The 23,147-nt window shown below is 36.9% G+C and overlaps 1 protein-coding gene across 1 annotated transcript in view; it reads right to left on the bottom strand.

Annotated features, from left to right (window-relative positions):
- col7a1l (collagen type VII alpha 1-like) overlaps positions 1 to 23,147 on the bottom strand; it is a 178,183-nt gene that overhangs the window by 82,485 nt on the left and 72,551 nt on the right. Inside the window, exons 30-54 of the mRNA XM_088922609.1 lie at positions 22,598 to 22,720; positions 22,493 to 22,510; positions 22,197 to 22,262; positions 19,468 to 19,548; positions 19,270 to 19,296; positions 15,287 to 15,331; positions 14,559 to 14,627; positions 14,108 to 14,203; positions 13,068 to 13,094; positions 12,407 to 12,460; positions 12,033 to 12,104; positions 9,851 to 9,910; positions 9,205 to 9,240; positions 8,613 to 8,657; positions 7,893 to 7,928; positions 6,989 to 7,033; positions 5,868 to 5,903; positions 5,740 to 5,775; positions 3,796 to 3,828; positions 2,618 to 2,689; positions 2,104 to 2,163; positions 1,537 to 1,572; positions 960 to 1,040; positions 573 to 608; positions 102 to 146 (exon numbers count right to left, since the gene is read on the bottom strand). Of these exons, the coding sequence (XP_088778735.1) occupies positions 102 to 146; positions 573 to 608; positions 960 to 1,040; positions 1,537 to 1,572; positions 2,104 to 2,163; positions 2,618 to 2,689; positions 3,796 to 3,828; positions 5,740 to 5,775; positions 5,868 to 5,903; positions 6,989 to 7,033; positions 7,893 to 7,928; positions 8,613 to 8,657; positions 9,205 to 9,240; positions 9,851 to 9,910; positions 12,033 to 12,104; positions 12,407 to 12,460; positions 13,068 to 13,094; positions 14,108 to 14,203; positions 14,559 to 14,627; positions 15,287 to 15,331; positions 19,270 to 19,296; positions 19,468 to 19,548; positions 22,197 to 22,262; positions 22,493 to 22,510; positions 22,598 to 22,720 (1,335 nt within the window). The remainder of the gene's footprint in view (positions 1 to 101; positions 147 to 572; positions 609 to 959; positions 1,041 to 1,536; positions 1,573 to 2,103; positions 2,164 to 2,617; positions 2,690 to 3,795; positions 3,829 to 5,739; positions 5,776 to 5,867; positions 5,904 to 6,988; positions 7,034 to 7,892; positions 7,929 to 8,612; positions 8,658 to 9,204; positions 9,241 to 9,850; positions 9,911 to 12,032; positions 12,105 to 12,406; positions 12,461 to 13,067; positions 13,095 to 14,107; positions 14,204 to 14,558; positions 14,628 to 15,286; positions 15,332 to 19,269; positions 19,297 to 19,467; positions 19,549 to 22,196; positions 22,263 to 22,492; positions 22,511 to 22,597; positions 22,721 to 23,147) is intronic.

Below are 23,147 nucleotides of genomic sequence, written 5' to 3'. Positions count from 1 at the left end.
AGACCCCCCATCTGCTGTAATGAACACATTTCTGATTAAAGGAAGGCAAGGGAGATAGCAGTGAGAAAGTCCTGATGAAGCAATGAAAAACAGAAACCTACCCTTACTCCTCTCTCCCCTGGCTCCCCTGCAGGCCCTGGATCACCCTTAAGAACAAATACAAGTACAGGTGGAAGAATGCAGTACACAAGATAGTAGAATGTTTGCTATAAAATTCTAAAATAGACTATTCAAATAATGTATGTTAAGGGTAGCTAATACGAAAGAAGAATTCTTCTTCTTGAATTCACTGAGCTTAAAGTGATATGTTTTTCAACTGCCATGGAAAATTGTAATTTTTTGAAAAATTATCAATAACGCCTTCGTCAATTGGGACATCAGATGATACCCATTTAGCGAGGATTGTAAGTACAAGCTTGATTATGACCTTCAGCAAAAACGATTTTTTAGAAGAAGAATTTTAAAACTTTAAGTGATTCCCTTTGATGAATGACCTACTGAATATTTCTGGTTCATCAGTTCATTCAGCTAATTCTGTTTGTGGCAAAACAGAACTTAATTTGTTTGCTTACCCTGGGTCCTGGGTCTGCCTTTGGTCCTGGTTCACCCTGAAAAGAGGTGCATTACCATACTCCATTTACATAATACAGTATAGAGAGTAACTAATCGCCAAAACACTACACAGAATACCACAGTCACCCGGTGTGACAGGAGGCAACATTTCCACAACTTCAAAACAGCAAAAATTCTCTGTTAAGATAAATGTATTTTTATTGTAAATACTGTATATTACTTAGGCTTTAAAAAGTGTAAATGCTGAACAATAATGTTTTGAAAGCTTTAACAATTCATTGGTATTTTTTCACGTTTGAGCACAAGGCCACAAATGAAAAATCAATCTGCCTACGAAGACAGTGTAAAAGCGCCACTACATAAATTGCTGCTCAGGATTTACTTACATCTTTACCTCTTAGTCCTGGTAGTCCAGCCTGTCCTGGCTGGCCTGGTTCTCCTTTATCTCCTTTCCCACCATCCTGGCCCTAAGTAGAAACAAATGAAAATTCAGATTAATAAAATAAAATAAATTAATAAAAATGTAGAAATTGCACTGTTCTGAAACTGATTTGTTGTTCACTTTTGAACACAGTGGTAGCACTATGCTTAACAATAGGAATCCTACTGACTGGCAAATGGCACTGTTGGGATTGCATCTGATGCTTTGCATTTAGACCAGTAATTTCACATTTTTTTTAGACGTGACCAACAAAACTAATTCCAGATGTTTCCATTATTACTTACAATGGGGACCTGAGGTGAGTCTGGCCATCTTTGTGGTATGATTCATGAACATCTTCTCCCATGTCAGTCATTGAACTCTCTAAATCTTTCAAAGTTACCATAAGCCCCAAAGTCACAAATCTCTTCTTGAGTTTCTGTTTTCTCCTTGCCTGTCTGCTCAGTAATTCTAAACTGATTAATCACATTAGACCTCTGAATTAATGCTCTCAAGGTAAACACTTTAAATTTTAGTCCTACCTTTGGTCCAGGCTTTCCAGATAAACCCACATTTCCCTGTAGAGAAGGGAAGAAAACTAAATATTTCCATACTTATATACAGTACAAAAACCTCACATGAAAGGAGATGCAAATGCTTAGCATTGCTTAGCATTGACAATTTAACAAATGTAGAATTATTTTCAATAACTGCCCACAAGATGAAGGAAGACATGAGAACTTTAAAATTAAATGGAGGACTAAAAAGTTTAAAAATAAAAATATAAACGAGTGAATAGAAACCTGATGACAAAGATCAATTAATAACCCTTACGCCCTTATCGCCCTTGTTATAGTGCAATTAAAATGATCTTCTGTCATGACAAACACCTACGTGTTTGTAATAAAATTATATACGTATTTAGCAATCATCATGTAAATGCTTGCCAGTATTTGTATGAATAAAAACTGATTCTGAGCATGCATCACATACTTGTATAATAAAGCCTAATCAATATGCAATATGTCCACGTAATTAGATAAGAATTTATATTTAAACACACACACAGTAATTAAACAGCATTATAAGGTATTGGAAAAAAAACTCACCCTCTCTCCATTCTCCCCTTTTGGCCCTTGTTGACCAGGTATGCCAAACCCTGGACTGCCCTTCAAATAAAGCACGATTAGTGACTTTCATCGTAACTCATGAGTTTTACCTTAATGAGTTTTATCTTAAACGTTACGATAATCTTTACTATTTGGATTTTGACATGTTCCCCAAACCAAAAGATACTATATGTTGTGTCGTTTCTTGCACTGAGTACGTGCTTTTAATCTGCCACAGTGTTCTATGTCCATATGTGTCTTCTATGTGATTCGGATATCCATGTGTGGAAAGCAAGTTGTGTAGCAGGTGGTGTCAGTACCCACAAGATGACAGAGTATTACATACTCAGCAGAACTGTATATCCTGGGATAAAGCCTAGCTCACTCTTTACTGACAGGGATGTTCTGTAAATTACCAGCAAATTCTATTACATTTAGTGAACAACATTTCTGGTAATACTTTGAAAAATACACACCCGTAACAAGCTTTCAAATTAATTGCGATTGCTTTTACCTTTTCTCCCTTGTCTCCCTGATTTCCCTTTTCACCTTGTGGACCAGGTGGACCTAAAGGTCCAATATCACCCTGCAATCAGAAGAAATGTGTTCAGGTCAACCTGCTTTCTGGACTGCATGTCACTGGAGATGGGTACAATACTTGACAATGCTCTTTTCTTCAACTACAGCTAACGTACTATACCTGTACAGTACAACTAACATCTACCTTGTAATGGACTGCAAAATGTAAGACGTGTTTTTTCAGCAAACTTCTAAAAATAAATAAGATTTACAGTTGGGAGTTTAGCATGTCTTCTTTAAGAACACAAAGCAAAACATACGATTAAGTTAATCAATTGTCAGCCTAGATAATAATTTGTTCTCATCTGTTGCCGTTACTGTATGTACAGTGTCAAGCATACAGTATAAGAAATAAGTATGCTAATATTTTTTAATAAACTGGAAAATAATTTGCATAATACCCACGAATTATAGAGCAAATTGATTCCAAAATATTTTAAGGGTGTCATGGCAACGAGAAAGTAAATTGTAATTGGCCATTTACTTTTTTTCCCATTATTTAGAGCCAAATGGACCGCTGAGAATTTCACTTGGTGGTAATGAGATGTGTGAGTGCAATTAACAACTTTTTATTTGTCAGGCTACAAGAAAGATTCTTTGTTTACAGTATGACCAATGTAACAGCAGCAGAAAAAATATATTCTCCCATAAAATGCAAAAATACTGTGGTTATAGTTTTTCAATTCTACCACAGTTTAAAGCACTGCCTCACACCAATAGGAAAATTAATTTAGTAGCAGGTTTCAATTTGGTCTTGTATTGTATATAGTACTATGTGTTGATAATGTTTAACTCAGGCATTAAGATGTTTCCTGATACCAGGCTTTTTGATACAGTTGACAAAGAGTCTTATCAATCATATAATTCACTTAGAATGGAAGGTCAAACAGTAAAACATTGCACCATGATTTAAGAATCAAGCTTAATATTTATTAAACACAATGCAGATGTTTTCAGTTATTCTGAGAACAAAAATGGGCTTCCTCCTATTCTGAATTACTCAGAAATAAGCTTAAAGTTTGGGAAAAATATTGCCTTACTACATTCCAAATTAAATATTGGCAGGCTGTTAGCACAGCAGCACTTTAACTACAAAAGAAATAAATATCTTACCCTAGCACCTTTTTTCCCAGGAGGTCCGATTATCTGTCATGGAGAAAATATCAAAACATCATACTTTTTGTTCCAGTTATTGAGTTAATGTATCTTTTAAATTGGATTGCTTTTCTAAAAGGTACTACCTGTAAAAGCATTTTTTTTTTAAATTCAGTCACTCTTTAATGACTGAATTCAGTCCTGCATACATTCACAGGTTTTCAGCTACAGCTCACAGGTTCATATTCATTCTGAGCCTGGCTGCACATGATCATTTTGGTCTAAATATTTTTGTCCACAATCAAATACAGTAGCAAAGTAACAGATGTACCCATAATTGCTTATAAAAGGGGTAGGCCTTTCTCTTTCATCTCAAATGGTAAAGCCTTTAATTTTATTGAGGAGTTGACATGCTGTTCTGTTAGCCTACTGGCCAATATTTCTGATAGAACTTCCAAACTCCTTTAAATCTCATACTGCTGTTGATGGACATTATCATTCCCAATTCATGGACCTCTCTGCCTGTCCAGAAAGCTCTTGTTCTTTTTTTGACGCCAGACTCTAGTCTCTCAGTGATCAGATACTGTAGATGGATAGATGGATGGATGGATGGATACTTTATTGTCCACTACTGTTGAAATTTGTCTTTGGCTTCTCCCATAAAGGTACAAAACACAACAAGCAAAACATAAAATCACATGAGGTACGTGAAATCACAAGAACAGTATGTAATGCATAAATAAATGAATAAATAAATAGATTGTGGAGTGACTACATTTACATACCTTCATTGAGCAGTTTTATTGCAGAGGGAACAAAGGACTTCTCAGAAATGTTTTTATTTGAATTTGGCACCCTATACTGTCTCCCCAGTGGGAGTACGATGAATATAGAATGGAGAGGACGGATGGAATCAGCTGTGATGTTCCTTGCCATTCTGAGAACTATATTATGATATAAATCGCTGAGCTGGGGCTGCATTTTCCCAGTTATTTTTCCTGCTATTTTCACAACCCTGGACAGTTTGGTTTTGCTTTTAAACCCCACATTTCCATACCAAACTGTCATACTAAATGCCAGGATGCTCTCAACAAGGCTTTTATATGCTCTCTATCTCTCTCTATTTATGTATACAGGGTATCTCTTTATACATCTCTATCTGTCTATCTAATCTCTAGGACATTTTGACTAACATTAAAGTTCTTTAGTCTTTGAATTAAAAACAGCCTCTGATTTGCTTTCTTAAAAATGTTGTTTATATTCTCAGTGTAACTCAGCCTCTCCACCTCCACTTTAAAACTCTCCACAACCTCTACAGACTGCCCATTGAGTACTATTGTTTGCGAAGATTGCCCACTGTCAGTTTTAGCATTGAAAAAGAAACTTGGTTACATTTATTTCCAATGTGCTGGATTGGCACCAGTTTTCAAGGATACTGATGTGTTCAAAGTAAGTTTGCTCAGTTAGAGGTTGGACCTTTAAACAGAGTCCCACAAGAACCATGTCATCTGCGTATTTAAATAGACTGGCTATGCTACTCTGAATCTGTAGCTCATTAGTATATAGAGAACCGAAGAGATGACAATATACAACCCTGGGGAGCACCTGTATTTAAAAGCAGTTCATCTGAAAATACACTGTGATTGTGTTTTGGCTACTAATCCACATAGTTTAACCTTTGTGAGGGTAACCGTCCTGCATTCACATTTACTTTTGCAGCCTGCAATACATCAAACCTGGGTTGAAAACCTTCAGTTCTGTTGGTGACTTTGCCACCAGATTGACAGCTGGACTTAAAAATGTGAATGCAGCTGGTGTTGGGAAAGCATGAAAAAACCTTTAAAGCAAACACAGTGTGAACAAATAAAAAAAAGTCAGTGGCTGAAAAATTCTACAGAACATGATTAATCTTATTACATAACCTTTTTAATCAAGCTAACAACTTGCGGATGAGGTTATTACCCCTTTTGCTGGATCTCCTGGAAGTCCTCGAATTCCCTGTAAGGAAGAAAAACACAATTTCAGTGATCCTTTATCACAATATTTCTGGTTGCAATATGATCAAACTGAATGTCAAATCACTCACTTACTTCATTTCCTTTTGCTCCCATTGGACCAGGTAGCCCCTAAAGAGCAGAGAAGCGCACCAACTTACTGTAGGTTTCAACTGTTTCATCATTATGTAACAAACTGGCAACTGTTTCTTACAGTACTCATCATTAGTGCTTGTTTTATGTCCTCAGTACAGAAACAAATTTCCTTTAAATGAATCTATTTTAGTCATTTTCAACAACAGTTTAAATCGGACATTTAAACACATTCAATGAATGTGTTTAGGCTTTATCATTTTTATAACAACTTATATAAAATTACACACAATATTACACACATTAAATTGATGTAGCTCCCACCCAGTAACAACACTATAATTAGAGGAAATTTAGTATCTGCCAAATTATTACTTTTATAAAGAAACTAAATTAACATAGATAATAAGTCTAAATATATGGAGAAGCATTTAAACTTAATAAACGAGTATTGGGACCAACAACAACCATTGATTTTTTTCTGCCTCTCAATATAAATATATTTTATATTCTAAACCTCAGCAAGACAGATAAATCTCTGTGGTTTAGGCCAATGAAATAGTGCACGAGAAATTTTCATATTTTAATTTGGCAAAAAAAACCATTGAAAATATATATTCATAAAAGAGTTGGGCAGGCATTTACTCTTAAGAGACTAAATGGTTCAAGAATCAATGAAGGTAAACATTACTACACAAAAAAGAATCGCTGCACCAAGTGTTACTTTAAATCAACTTACTGTGTGAACTCTTTGATTTGTTTCACCTCTTGTAAGATGTTTTAGTATCTTCGGAGAAGATGTGCCTTCGGGACTGCTTTAATTATTTTTATTGTATGTCAATATCAATATTAATTTTCGAAGACATACTTTAAATATTCACGGGTATTCAATCTGGACCTATAGCTAAATCCAATTACTAGACGGAAAAGAGAACATACAGTAGGCCGATTCAATTCCCCCTGCTCCAGGAAGTTTAATCAAAAGATACTGATTTCCCCAGGGCACCTTGGCAAGGGAGATGGCTCTTTCTTTTGAAACCAGAAAAATAACTTTTCTATTTAATAAGTTACACTATGTATTCTGGTTTTATGTTAAAAAATCCATTAGATTTTTTTCTCCTTACCGTAATTCCTTGCAGTCCCATTGGTCCCATTTCGCCACGATCTCCCTGGAAGAAAACCAGAGGAGCTGTAAAATTGGTGCACTATCAAAAGCCACATCAGAGCTCTGTGTGGAAGTGAAAATCATCGGTATAGGATCTGCCTACAGAACAAGAATGAAAAGCGATGCATTTCTAACGGGAGAATTCCAACCAGCAAACTATATTTTAAATAGGAAACTGATAATAACTTTGTCTGATAGAATACTTCACTGACTTTAACAAAATATATGAGAAATACAGGAGTGGAAAGATAAATAAAGCAAAACAAAAAGAGATATGTGAAATATACAATATTAATAGAAACCTGAAAATCTTCCAATAACAATTGGAATAGGATTAGACAGCCTTTGTAAAATACAGTATTACTGTCACTTTTCAGGTAACCTAAACAGAAAGTCACCTTTTCTTTCTAGATTACCCTGTTGTTGTAAACAACATTGAGATTTGAAATTTCTTTTTTATCACAAGCCTTGTGAGCTGTGCCTCTCTCCTTCCTTCCTTTCATTTCTTTCTGCTAATTAACTTTGTACCCGATCCAACATCTCCTGCTGGACATTTCTAATGCAGTCCAACATACTCAACCGTAATTAGCTCTCATACTGTATATCACATCAAATCACTTCAATTATTGATCAGACACTAATTAGAAGTTTAAAACTACCTTTTGTGCCAAATTAGTATGCATAGGAGATACTGACGTTAAGGCTTGGAATGTTGTTATCGATTTTGAGGTAAAAGAGTCTGATACTTTGTGTTTTTTTTTAGAAATAGTTCTTGACCTCTGCACCATGTTTCAAATACTCTGGTCTGCTATAGTCCTAATGAGCAGGAAATAGAGATAAGTGAAGGACTGGATTTGACCTACCTTATCCCCTCTATCCCCTTTCAAGCCCTTTTTCCCCTATATGTTAAAAATAAAACAATGCATCACATTTATGTCACTCTGACAAGTCATTAGCAATAATATTAATACTGATATGCAAATATGAGTTAACACACATTATCTGAAATTTAGTTTGCCTGCTTATTCAGGACCCATGCTGAGTGACATGAAGTCACAGTGCAGAGCCAAACTTCACAGGATTCCTTCAACAAAACTAACATGTCATGGAGGAAATCAAACAGCCTACACCGCTGTGAAATCTTTCTCATGTTCTTGTTTCCTTAGGGGAAGTGAAAATTCCCTTAAAACAAAGCATCCATTTCTTTTTATTAAACCAAATTAGCAAAGCTTGGATTTCAGAATTCACACTTTGCAGAGAACAGTAGCAATAAGCAACTATTAATTTCTATCTCTATTCCATTTCTAACTCTTGGTCCATTTTATAAAATAACGCTCTTACATATCCTATGGTGGTCCTTAATTTATAGAAAATATGTGACTTTTTTATTTTTTTACAAACTGAAAGTTTCACAAAAATATATTTTTGGAAAAAAAAATTGTACTGCATTAAAAACAAACACTGCACATGCTGTATGACCTCAAATTGAAAATGGCGCAAATACTGTATATCTACACTGATGTAACTGTGGAAAATACAAATGACTTAGTACTGAACAACACTGACTTATACGCAGTTCTTACCCTTGGTCCCATGTTTCCTTGAATTCCTTGAATTCCCATCTCACCCTTAAACATTAAAATGTAAACATGACGCATCTACATTGTTGACAACCTACAGAGGAATATACTTCGCTAATACCTGAATGCCTGACAAAGTAAGTCACCTTACACATTCCTGAAAATATAAATATATCACATTATTTTATAGCAAAAGACATGAAACTGTTCCATAATCATATTTTAAAAGAAACCTTCCATAATTACACTACTTTCATGGAGGTCAGAACGTCAGAAGGTCACTGCTTTATCCAGTGCAGGCTCAAGGGGGAGCCAGAGCCAGGGCTTATCCTGGCAAGATACCACTATGACAGGACACCAGTCCACCTCAGGACACACGGAGAGACACAGACACTCACACAAGAGTCAGTTTTCCCAAAAGCCACTTAACCTGGACCATGGGAGGAAACCCACGCAAACACGGGGAGAACATACAAACACAGATTGCACCCCAGGAACTGGGCTCAGGGCCCCAGCCCTGTGAGGTAGCAATGCTACCTGCTGCGCCACCATGCTGCCTGACTATATTATCAACAGGAAAAATAAAATAACTTGCCTTTGGACCAGTAGGACCAGGAGAACCCACATTTCCCTTTTGAAAACATTTAACAAAAACAAAGAGAATACATATTACACTCAAGATGAATAAAGAGTGCATAAGTGCACACAAACATGTTCATACAATTCTTTCAGACCACATTGCCGCAATTAATATTTAGAATGACTCTTGTTCTTTATAGGTAAGAAAAGGAAGATTCCCTCTTATTTTTGCCCTGAAGTCCAGCAGCCACTTGTGTGAGGTGTGGTGGTCATTCTGCACCGGCAGCCCCACTATATTGCTGACCAGAAGGAGAAATGTGAAATGACTTCACCAGTTGAAAGAAAGGGGAATTTTTCCAGGACACCTGGATTTGTTTTTTAATTCCCTACAAATTATCTGAGAAATTGATGTAAGTCATATGCTTTTTAACTGATCCATCTGCTTCTTTTAAACTCAATAAATAAGTAAAACGTCATGTCAGACAGTGTGCTAACCAGGATATTTCATGCTTAATAATAATGCACTTTTAATAATAAAAAAATCTATTTTTAATCTAAGTATTTTGTCTGTTTTATAGTTATTAAGCATTTAACACAGACGTATTTTTTGTACTTTATAGCCACCACCATGCTATTCCAGAAAAAAAGTAAACAAAACATACCTTTTCACCTGCCTCCCCTTTTGGACCTTGAACTCCCGGAATTCCAATTCCTTCATTGCCCTGAAAATCCATTTGGACACTTTCCAGTAAAAGTGGGCTTTACAGATATTTTCTTTATCTTTGTTTCATCAGTTATCCAGATCAAATAATTGTATGGAGAACCAAATTATCATGGCATGACAAACCGAAATCTTTAAAAAAAAACACTAAAATTGCTATATTTCTAAAACATTTTACAAGATCTCATTTAATGGGATTTGATGATGTCCAAAATAAATCTTGAAATGTATTTTAAGAATATTCAAATGAGCAGGAAGGTGATTCAAGGCAATCTGTCATTAAACAAATGTATTTTAAAATGAACAGGATTCTCAAATAACAGAAAGTAAAGCTAAAATGTGTCAAAATAAATGCAAGATAATGTGAAGACACACAAGAGGAATCTCATAATAATAATACAGTTGTTTACTGACTTTACTTTAAGTGTGATATTTGCTAAAATAAATTAGATTTATCCTAAACTACCTAGAAAATACTGTATTAAGCCTTCAAAAAGTCTGAAGTGTGAATTTGAATAAGAACTCTTTTTAATTTCTAATGAAAAAGCAAGTAGTTTATTACCAAAAAAGTACATTTATTTCTACCCTCTAGGGTCAATTAAATAAATTGATTTTTATTTATTTGGACGGAAAAGTATTGGACGATTGGTCAGTGTGTGTTTGTTGTTGGGTAATTAGGTACACTTAAAAGAGCATTATCTCAACCTTTCTGGCTTTGGCTCCAGTGTTTGGAGACTGTAGTCTGACTCAAAATGAAAATCAAAGAACTTGCAGTTCAAGAAAAGCAGGCAGTTTTGAAGATGTGATTTATGGACAGATAAGACCAAAATATTTTTTTCAAAAGCGAACTGCAGATGGCTGCCTCTTAAATGAGATGGTTCTCTCATCTTTATTGATAAATGAACCAACAAAGGCACCGGCAGAATTAATTAGCGTAGGAGGAAATGTTTCCATAGCTGTTGGGTGGTACTTTACCATGCAGCATGTCAATAACCCAAAACACAGGTCAATGTAACTAAGAGGTTCTTTAGGAGAGGTGGATAATCTTAGACTGGCCAAGTCAATTTCCAGTTTTAAATCCAAGCATCACAAATTATTCACAAAGAGTTTGGGAAATGTAACACATTTCTAACTTTTACACAGTGAATTTTACTTACTTTTTATGATCACTGTATTTAAAATATAGAATAAGTACAGAATATGCTGTCATGTATAAGACTATTTTATACATATTTGAAATATGTTAAAGAGAGTGTTGTCTTCAAAAACATTTCATTAAGTCAGATGGATTTTCAAAATTAAAAGGACATTTTTCAAGTGAAAATTAATTAGACATTGTAAAATAACAGGACGTTACTCTGAGATACAGAGGTGAAAATACTGAGGTGAAATGATTAAGATAACAATCGCATCTAACTAATTTGTATAAAACTGTATAATAAGCAAAATTGTGTTTATTGTTTATTTCTGAAATTAACTTAAAGTATTAATTTCTTAGAGGAGTTTACATAACCATAAAAATATGAACACATCTGTAAGTGAGTAATTGCAGTTAGTTTCCGGATTTCTTTTTCCTTTGAATTAGGATTCAAGTCAATAGAACAGAATAGAAGTCACAGACCAAGTGACCCAGTGGATATGCATTTGAAACCAATATATACAACCTTTATCCTTAGTTTTTATGGTAAGAATTACATTTTTATTTCTAGCAGCACGTTAACAAGGAATGTGAAAGGCAGCATTTTATAATAGATAAAATGTAAATATAGCTGAGGAGCTGACTGTACTTTATCATATACTGCATCCTTCCTGAAGTTTTCATGTAAGCCCTCATTTACTACTAATGGGAATTATAGTTGGAAGGAAATTTAATCAGCACATCTTCATCTTCAGCAGTGTACAGATATTACATTAATATAATGTTGTTTCAGTACAGGTAAAATTCCTAATTGGTTCAATATAAAAAACTGCAAAAGTTGTATTGGTAAATAAACGTTTAATGCACTATTTATTATTTCAAATAATTTGACTTGCAAGCTTCTGGAGCAATAAACCCCTGTTTATTGACTTAACCTTTTTGAGTGCCTTTAGATGTACAATGATGAACTCCAACAGAAAATTACCTTTTCACCTTTTTGCCCTGGAAATCCAGGAACCCCATCAAGCCCAATCGGCCCAGGGAGACCAACTTCACCCTTTAAAGAAGAAATCATAATTCTCAGTCCTTTACAGGAAGAGCTCAGTGATATAGTATACTGTACCTCAAAATCATCTTATAAAAGCACTCTTTCTTGCCATTTCAAAGGTTCAAATAATATCAAATCACAAGGAACAAATATAAAGAGATCTAAAAAACCTGCAGAAACACAGGCCCTCCATGACTAGGGTTGGAGATCCCTAGTCCGTGACTGTGATGGCTCTGAGTGGACCTGGAAAACCTCAGATTAATGTTTTAGGTAAAGCTAATAACTAATTCCGTTAATATTCAAAAACTTACATTTTTCCCTGGATCACCTATATCTCCTTTTGGTCCCTGTTTTCCACGCTGGCCCTGTTGATTCACAAAAACAATTAATTTAAAAATAGGAAAAAAATATAATAAATACCAAATTGTACTTATTTACAAATTTAGTGCATTTTCCTTTTGTAATGTCTGATAATATCAGGATCGAAGCACCTAGCAAAGAAGAATCAGATATTTCTAAAATGAGTGTTTTGATTTTTTTATAGACCAGGTTCCTCATTTCTGTAAATATAGCACTTGTCCATGTTTTTATGTCAGAGATGCAATTAGCGCAGGGGCAGCCACTTTAGTATGGACATACAGTACAGTAGATTTGAGTGTCATCTGCATAGAAATGACCATTTAGACCATGTAATCTTAATAGCTGACCAAGTGGTAGCACGTCAATCTTTTCTCTTTGAACTAGTTACTTTCTTCCAGGAATTACTAGCTAATTTCCTCCAGGATAGATGACAACTATCAAAGAAGAACATTATCAGAACATAGCAGGGAGCAAAGTAAAAATTTTCCAAGGGGATTCACAAAAAGGAAGTTCACAATGTGTCAAAAATTAATACCAAGATGATTGATCTATTTATTGATACTCAGTAGTTTTTAACAACTTTTTCTACAGTAAGAAAAAAAAACCACTTACTTTATTACCTGCTTCTCCTGGCTCCCCCTGTAAAATAGAGAGTATTTGCTTATTTTTCACAACTCCACACTACTCTATGAATCAAAGTCATATTTCACTTGGTTATGCTTGTGTGTATCTTAGGCTTGGACCAAAGGAAGAGGCATACTGTAGTTAAATGTTCCACACACAATGTCTTTGTTGAATGTTGAATGTCTGTGTTTTATATTAATGTAATATATAATTTAAGGGAAATGGGCATTTAAGGACATCTAAAAACAAACTGTAAAATAAATATACTGTCCTTGCAAGTGAGGTCAGTATTGCAAACCTGAGGTGAAATCAAGCACAGTAATTCAATTTAAAAAAACATCTAATGTCCTGTGTAATACATAACAGTTTTGGAGATTTGTGAGATATATAGTTCATTTTGTTCAGGACAATTTAGGTAAGTTTTCAAAAGTATTTGTATATTGTGTTTTGTGAAGGAATTGAACTGATTCATTTTCAGATTGGTAAGAAAGACAAAAATGTACACCACTTGGTAGTTTTCTATTCCTCTCTATTCCTTTTCAAACCCACAAATATCAGGCCAACAAATCATAAAAACAGAAATCATAAACCTCAATCAAGCTAGGATGCACTTAATCAACTGCAAACCACTATATATTAATTTCCAGTTACATTAAGCTAAAGAATTAGCCGGGATTTGTAGAGAAATAGGGTGCATCTGGAATATAGGGTTTAACTAGCATTCTTAATGAAGATGACCTGCAATATTTCAACAGTCTTCCTCTTCCCAAACAGTTTAATCATGTACTTTACAGCACTCCAAAAAGGAATATAGAATTTCTACTAATTCTGTTCTGACCTAAGAAAACAATTGTAGGTTCCCATTTCCTTTCAAAGAAAATACTTGTTTTTCTAATTTAATTTGAATACTATATTTGTTTCTGAACTTGGCTGAATTTAGTGAACCTTGAAGAGGAAATAGAATTTAAAAATGGTGTACAGTGTATGTGAATCATGATAAGAGGTGAACCCAGTGGACAGTGGTCTACCTTGACAGATGTACCTGGGGGACCTTGTGGCCCAGGCTGTCCTGGAAGTCCTGGGGGCCCAGGTACCCCTGGTATTCCAGAATCTCCCTGAGAACCCTGATAGACATATGAATGTAAGACCTTACCAAAATCTCCACACTTCTGTAACTTCATGATCACTATACTGATAGTTAATTCAGTAATTAGTTCTGTACTGTACATATGAGTCTTATACAGGTATAAATCATATACTGTAAATGGTATCTCAAACATTATAGCAACATTCTCTGTATGGATAAAATAAGTACTTTTATTTTTTGTACTTTTTCTCCTTATAAAAGACATACATTTCAAAACGTCAATTCAAGTAACAAAAATAGATTTTCCCCAAAAGCTGTATGCTGAATGATCTTTTTCACGATGCACGTTAGATATACAGTAGAAATCATGTCTCGGACGAATCTTCACTTACTGGTGAGCCTGGTTCTCCTTTCCGCCCTGGAATCACTTCAACGCCTCCTAGCACATAGCCAGGTTCACCCTTAAAAATAAATTGTTTCATTTAAATCATAGGCACATTGTGTCACCAAGGAAAACGCACGGTCATGTCTCCTATAAGGTCTGTAAAAATATACATTCCATTTGTTAGACTTTTTATGAATAAGCTTTATGCAGTTTCTGGATGCAAGAAGGCTAATATATTTAGGGGAGATTCCAGTGTCTTTATATTTTGTGAGTTTTTCTCAGATTTTCTGTTACATGTACTAAAATACAATACCAGTGGGAAGGCACAGTGGTGCACTGGTTATCATTGCTGTATCACAGTGCTGGGGCACTCGGTCAAATTCCTGGGGTGCTACAGTATGTGCATGGAGTTTGTTCAGTATGTTTTCCCCATGTTCACATCGGTATCCTCTCGATGCTCCAGTTTTCTCTCACAGTTCAAGGACAGACACCCAGGGTAATCGCCTTCTGGGAACAAAACTGGCCCTGGTGTAAGTGTGCGTAGGTGCTTGAATTGTGTATCTGTCCTGTGATGGACTGTCATCCTGTCCAGGCTGTATCCTACCTTGCGCCTTGTTGCGTGTACAGAGTCCCCTTGGAATCACGTACTGGATAAGTGAATTAGAAAATGTATGGATTTTAAAAAAACTACTTCATGTAAAAATGTACTTAAATACTCTTCTGTTCAAGACTTACCCTTTCTCCTCTTTGACCTTTTAGTCCTGGATGTCCGGGTGGTCCCTTTGGGAACAAGACTGAATATATTAATATTAGTATCTTACTACTAATCTACAGTTTAAATGTGTTTCTTTCTAGTCTTTCACATTTTCAGCATTTATTTTACAGAGTCATACCTCCCTTGAAAATACAATTAGCAGCTTATTCATTACCCCCTTCTATAAAATAAAAGTTATCATTACTCACAGTTATTTTAAATGTTTGTGTTTATTATCCATTAATCTACTTTCTGTTGGTGTAAAGAATATTGTCAGGATGTCTCATTCTCAGTTAACTAGTTAAACACATGAAACCCACCACATCTATTTTAGATCCCATTCCCACCACTTTATTTCAGTCTTGTTTCTCTTCTCTCTGTCCCATTGTCCTAAATATTATAAATGAATCCTTGAGCACTGGCATTGTACCAACTTTCCTCAAAACTGCTGCCATTACTCCTGTGCCAAAAAAGCCTATCATGGCTCTCGACAATCTTAACAATTTTCACCACATCTCCAACTTACCCTTTCTTGCAAAAATTCTTGAACATGCTGTCACATTCCAGGTACATAACCACCTCATGACAAATAACCTTTTCGAACCCCTCCAATCTTGCTTCCGTCAACTTCACAGCACGGAAACTGCCTTGGTCAAAGTCATTAACGATCTTCAATACTGTAGCTTCTGATTCTGGTTCTCTTTCTGTATTCATCCTTCTTGATCTGAGTGCTGCTTTTGACACTGTTGACCATGATATCTTACTTACTCATTTTGAGACTGTGTTTGGAGTATCTGACACTGCTCTCTAATGGTTTAAGTCTTACGTCACTGATCGCTGTCACTTTGTCTCTCTTAATGGTTATAGGTCTGAAATTGGTCTTGTTAAGTCTGGTGTTCCTCAGGGCTCAATACTGGGCCCCTTGCTCTTCAGCATTTACATGTTTCCACTTGGTCAGCTTTTAAGATCACATGGCCTTAGCTATCATTTCTACGCTGATGATACTCAAATATACATCCATACCAAACCTGACACTGATGTGGCTGTCTCTATTCTATCCAATTGCATCTCTGACATAAAAACTTGGATGACTCAAAATTTCCTTCATCTTAACTGTGACAGGACTGAAGTCATGCTTATTGGCACCCCCCATCAACTTCGTAAAGCCAATCCTTTAACCCTATCTGTAGATAGTTCTGTTCTTGAGCTTCAGTCTAAATTGAAAAACCTTGGGGTGATATTCGACTGTGGCTTAACATTCGACCCACGTGTGCAGCATATTGTCAAAACATCTTTTTTTCACCTCAGAAATATCACTAGACTACACCCTATGCTATCACTAACTGTGGCTGAAAAGCTGATCAACATATTTGTGTTCTCTCGAATTGACTACTGTAATGTTCTTCCCGCTGGGGTATCTAAATCTACTTTGAACAAACTGCAGTATATCCAAAATTCAGCAGCCAGGATCCTGACCAGGTCTAGTGCAAGTGATCACATTACTCCTATCCTGGAGTCCTTGCACTGGCTTCCTGTCAAATTCCGGACTTTAAAATTCTCATGCTCACCTATAAGGCTCTGCATGGCTTGGTACCTCAGTACCTGTCTGAACTATTATCACCTTACTCCCCACCTCGCAACCTTCGCTCTTCTAATTCTATTCCCCTAACTGTCCCCCAAACCCGTCTACATTGTATGGGTGACAGGGCCTTCTCCTGTTATGCCCCAAAGCTCTGGATCTCTCTGCCCAAGGATATCAGAGAGCCACCTTCTCTAAACTCCTTCAAATCCAGACTCAAAACCTTCTTCTTTAGAAGAGCCTTTACTTAACCGGTTCCATTCTTCACCCCTCTACACCACGGTCTCCTCTGTATATTGTAATTGTGTTTTATCTTGTGTATTCTTTTTATTTATTGTTGTTCTCATTCTGTAAAGCGCTTTGAGAAGCCACCTTTAAAGGCGCTATATAAAAAAAATAAAGTTTATTGTTATTATTATAACAGCTAGTGATTTAAATGTACGGTAAAGCGTGACCCCCTTAGTTTCATGGGTAGCAACTTGGATTTGGAATTGACCAAATATCATTTTAAAGGGATGTACTGTAATATACCATAAAAATGAACACTAAAAACATAGAGGACTATGAATGATAGAACAAAAATTAAGCAGAAGAACAATTACAGACAAAATTAACAAACTAAAACTGCTGAAGTAATAAAAAGCTGAAAGTATCAAAGGTAAGCTACTTTTATATAGTTATTGATGTCTTCTTACTGTATATACATCTACTGATGCTCTCCTTAGTCAAAAGTTGTATTGACTATTGACTATGTTGGCCAGGAATTTATGTAATCACATGGAACCCAGGTTTCATCAGGTGTTTTGACACTTATCTCTAACACTCTGCTGCTGACAGTTCAGCAATGATAGCCATTCACGGCTCATCTCCTCCTGGCCTCCATCTTAACTCCTCTCTCCTGTTCAAAGCCAGCATGAGGCTCTCTCCGCTGCCTCTGCCAACAAATGAACTGCTGTCCATCTGTCCCTCCCAGTAATCCCTACAGCTGTCAGCATTCTCCACGCTGATTGCACAGGGAATCCACTGCATCCAGTCTCCACTGGGAACAACCACATCTGCCACCCTTTTCTAGCAGATCTTCATATTTGGCACTTTCCCTCTCCAAGGCCTCCTCGCATCCTTCCTCCCACGGCACAGTCAGCTCAATGAGGATGATCTTTCTCACTTCTGGGGACCACATCAACACCGCTGGGATTAGGGATGATAGTACTGCTCCTGGAAACTGCAGTCTTCCTCCAAGGTCCCCTCTCATGTCCCACGATGGAGCTTTATGCAGGATGGAATCATTGATTTTCCCTGACCTTGTCCACTTCTCACCCTGCATGACAAATGCAACTGTTGATCCTCCATGAGCTTGTTGTTTTGTCCATCACTTTTTCTCCAGGATGTCTGCGAGTGTCATCAAAACCTTGCCATGCCATCCTCCCTTGGAAAAGTGTTACTCCGCACCCAGAGAGAATATGTGCCATGGCACCACTCTCTCAAACAGAGCCTGCACAGTGGATCTTCCCTCATACCCCACTTGTAGAGATTTGGTCTACAGTCCCATACAGCTGGTGACCGGAGAGTTTTATAGAATGTCCGCAACAAGGTAGAGATGCGAAAGAGCTCCAACCTCCACAGTTCTGTCCAAGTCAGTCTTCTTACGGGAAGGCTTCATTTTATCAATGTGCCCCCTATTCCCAACTCTTCATCTGTATTCCTTCTGATTCCTCACTTCTTCCTGTACCATAGCTCTCCTAACCGTTAATCTGACTTTTTTCTACTGCTTGAAGTGTGTTGCTCCCAAGCATTGCCTGCCGGTACATGGGTTCCCAAGGATGTCCTGAAGTTTTAATGCACTCTTTGCTTGGGTCAAAAGAGTCTCCAGCTGCCCAAATACTTCCTGATCTGGTAATGATTCCTACCTCTCTGCACAGGCTGTCTCTAGAGTTTCTGAAGGGCATTTCCACCCTCCATTTCGCCACCTTGAATCCTTCCACAAATGAAGACAGCGGAGTTGCAGCTGTCCTGATCTTATATTAAGCCCCACCAATGTGACACTTGGAGGGATTCCCAGCCACTTTCAGAGGTGCGTGTTGATCTTTCTCTCCTCTTCTTCCGCCATTGTCATGGGTACCTCATAAACTGTTAGCATCCACAAGAGTCTAGGCAGCAGCCCATGTTGGAAAAGCTATGCCTTAAATAATGAATAACCGTTGATGTTTTTACTTCAAAATGTGTGCTATGCCATTTTACATCTCCATGTTGCATGCTGCATATACACCATGTGGACCTAATTCAGGATAAAAGAGTTACTGCCACAAGGACAAACAGATCAATTTTTTATTATAACCTAAAATTTGTGGTGAGAAAGAAAGGAGTTGAAGGTTCTTTTATACTTACAGAATCACCTGGCACACCTGGAGGACCCTAAATTAACGAGAGTGGAAAAAAACAAATGTGGGGGCCATTTTATTTTTACATTTGCTGTAAAATTAAGCCAACAGCTTAGTAAGATTTAACTATTTAACTATTCTTTTATGTATTCTTGTTATCATTATGCCCTATATTATACAGTACATATTGTTAGTATTATTTTACCCTAAGTCCAGCAGATCCCGGAGGCCCAGTGCGGCCTGGTCGCCCTGGCAACCCAGGAACACCATCTGTTCCAGGAAGGCCCTACACAAAATAAAATCATACACCTGTTAGAGGGTGTTATATTTAGAATTAAAAAATGTAAATAGACACCAGAGCTACTGTGAGCATTTCACGTACATGTTAAAATACAATATCATTGACTTTCATTACCACGAAGCCTGATTTATCATCTGAAATATGAGCAACCCAACACAAAGGTGCCTTGAATACCTGAAAAGGAATGGAGTCATTGCTATCAGGGAGTACAGTGTTATGCTTCCATGAAGTTATGTTTCAGTTCCTGAAGTTCAGCTGTGGCGAATAGCAAGCTGAGGTCCAACTGCTCTGCATAACCTTGGAGCAACCTCATGGGTGTCTAGATGGAGTGAGGCTTAATTGAGAGGTATGGAAGAAATGGATGCAGGCTAAATGATAGATTGATGGAGGCCAGCATGGAGAAATGATGAAGAGATAAGCCGTTAACAAGCAGAGGAGTGGAGTGAGTAAGAGATTTCCTCGTAAGCAACTGTGGAGAAAAAAATGAAATAGCTGTCCACCTTGAGGCTGAGACTCCCGTCAACAATGACTGTCTCCCTGAAGGCAGTTAAAAGGGGCTGGCGAGTTAATGCAAAAACTCGAGTTAATGCTACTGTGAGAAAAATGAAAGAAAAGGAGGAAAGACTTCCTTTCAAGCAGAGAAAATAAAAGGCAGCCGGAAAAATATCTGCTCCTTCAGAGCTTTGGAAAAACAGGGCTTGAGCACACTTCACGGCCGTGCAGCTGACACTGTAGCTCACACAATGTTGGAGCAAGGAGCTGAGCAGAGAGAAAACCTTAAATAGTCCGCTCCTGGAGCAGATAATTGAATTATTGACCACTGTTTAATGGTTATAAAACAGAGCACATACTTTGTAAAGGCCGAAAGCTCAATTTGGGGTTATTTTTAGCAGGATCACAATAAAGAACACAGGGGTTTATATGCGTATTAGGACCACTACCCTTTTTAGATATCCATCATCTACATTCCAGTATCAGTATCAAACTAGTCACGTTCACAGACTATACCAACATAGGAGCATTATGCAAATGCAAATGCAGAAGCTGCTAAGAGAATTTCAAAGATAATGGAAAAAAATCTAAAGTTATCAAAGATGACATTGCATGCATACAATTTCAGAGTGTCACATACAAGTAACTAATAAAAACAATAGACACAAAATGAGAAGCAGCGAGGGTGAAGAATCTGCATATGAAAAAGTCTTTGATGTTTATACTGTACTGTATGTTGACACATTTGCAACTTCTATTTATTGTGGTTAAGCAAATAAGGCAAACAAATGCTTAGTTAAAGGTATGGGTTTAAATTCAATTGTGAAGGTAGTCCAATGCATTAATAAGACCTAATTTAGAACACTGAGTACAATTTTCGTCACCACATTACAAAAAAGAATGTTGCTACTCTGGAATCAACAAGAGCAACTAGATACATTCCCAGGACAAAAGCAATGTCCTGTTCTGACAGGACACTTTTTAGTCTTTGGAAAGAGAATACTGTAAACAGACCTGGTTTAAGTATTCAAAGTTCTCAAAGGCATTGACACTGAAGTCAGCCCAATGGACTTGTACAGAATCCTTGGTGGTTACTGCCTGGGGCTGGGATTTAGAACCAGTGGTATCTTGCTCTCACGCTCAATCTTCCATGATCTCAAGAATGCATGGAAGAGGAGCATTTTGAGCCATTGTGTCCAGTTTTACTGGGTGTGTCTCTGAGGGAGTACTTAAGGCCAATGGCAACACTCCGTCATTGCAAAGAGGAGCAGAAGAGCCTGAAATCTGTAATCTGCATATCCAGTAATTTATGTAGATTCCCACAATGAGGCCTTCTATGGTCCTACTAATGGCCTACCCACTGTTGTGTGTGAAATAGAGAAAATAAGTCAAAACCACCCCGATCTCTGGTCAAACCATGGTCCCAACACCAGCTGGGCATGATACTGTAGGCTTTTAGGATGCCATAGATGGGCTGATACAGTAGCTGCATTGCTTATGCAGACAGACAGATCCCTAATTGTGGGAACAGAGAGCTTTTGGACCTGGATTTTGATATAGTTTTTGTCCTTTTCAGTAAGAGTACATTTCTGAATATGAATGTTAATCAACTTACAGACATAAAGGTTATAAAGAACAGAAGGCCATTCTGCGTAAACTGGAGCTAATTGATCTGAGGACCTCATCGAGCCACTTTTTGAAACACATAAAAAACAACAGTGTACAACTGAGTAAAATAAATATTGAATGTATTACATTCCAAAGGTTTTGAAATCTTTCAATTTCTATGTGTAAATGATATTTGGAATTACCACTGTAAAAATGAATACATACAGTACTATATTTTATATATTTATATATACAATTGGCCAATTGAAAAATCACAGAACTACAAGAAATAAAAAATAATTGACACGACAGGGTATAAACAATACGCACTGCATATATTTTTGCCACTGCTTCCCCTGAAAAGTTGCAGACATACTGTAGGTTTCAGAGATAAAAGTGATCCTTGCCCATTTACTAATGAAGAACAACTAGCTTTGGATCAGTTAGTAGGGGGTAGGTCTGAAGTGGTCAGGTTGGTTGCTAGGGAAAGGCCGCTGGGATATAAAAGGGGTATATGATGATAAGGTACTCACCCGTTCTCCCTTTTCACCTTTGGTATTTAAATTGAAAAGATCGTAGCCATTGCCTGTTGGTAGCCTCTAAATCCAGAAAATAAAAAGAGATCAGAAAAGCCTGAAATTATTAGTTTTAATTTTGTTGCCTTTTTGTTCTTGTTTTTTTGCAGACAAAAATGTGGTCACATACCAGTCCACCGTGTGAGTTGCTTTCTCCCTGCAAAAGAAACGTTTTGGTATGATACTCTACCTGTAAGGATATTTATTTAAAGCAGTATTTTCGATATTGTGGACTTTTTAAAAATAGCACTTACCTTTTCTCCTTTTTGGCCCTGAAAATATTAATGCAGAAAATTAGAGATTATTTACTATTTCGATAAAAGGTATACTGTATACTGTATGACTGAATACTGCATTACCTTCATGCACTGTGAAGGGCAAGGTCCTTGTGGTTTGGTCAGGACACCTAGTCCATTACTAGAATCTATAGGTGAAGGGCTGTCAGGTGATCCTTGGGGCATATCTGCGTCTAACAGATCAGACTGTAGGAACAGGTTTGCAGGAACACATTAGATTATTGTGTTGGATCTGGTGGTTTGTTTGCATTACAATAACTTACTGTATTATAACTGTATGTCACTACAGCACTTACTGTTCGGGGTCTGAGTGGAATAAGCTGATACTGAATAAAATACCTTTCTTAAAACTGACTGACTGCTGAACAATCTGAGTCTAAATTGTCAAAAGCGTGCTGGTTATTCAAGTATGGAAATGTGAGCAAAGGCTAAATAAACCAAGAATATAAGGAATCGAGACGTGACAGGCATAGACTTGTCACTGATTATGAGCCGTCTCAAGAGCCCAGAAAATGAGCTTTAGAAATACCGAACTGGATGGAATAATCCGTCCATCACCTTTGTGAAAACATGTCCTCCCTATTTTTAGTCCAGAAACTGATTTTGCTTTTAA

Source organism: Atractosteus spatula, chromosome 8, assembly GCF_055471065.1.
Source record: "Atractosteus spatula isolate fAtrSpa1 chromosome 8, fAtrSpa1.hap1, whole genome shotgun sequence".
Taxonomy (NCBI): domain Eukaryota; kingdom Metazoa; phylum Chordata; class Actinopteri; order Semionotiformes; family Lepisosteidae; genus Atractosteus; species Atractosteus spatula.
This window is presented reverse-complemented; position numbering and strand designations above follow the sequence as displayed.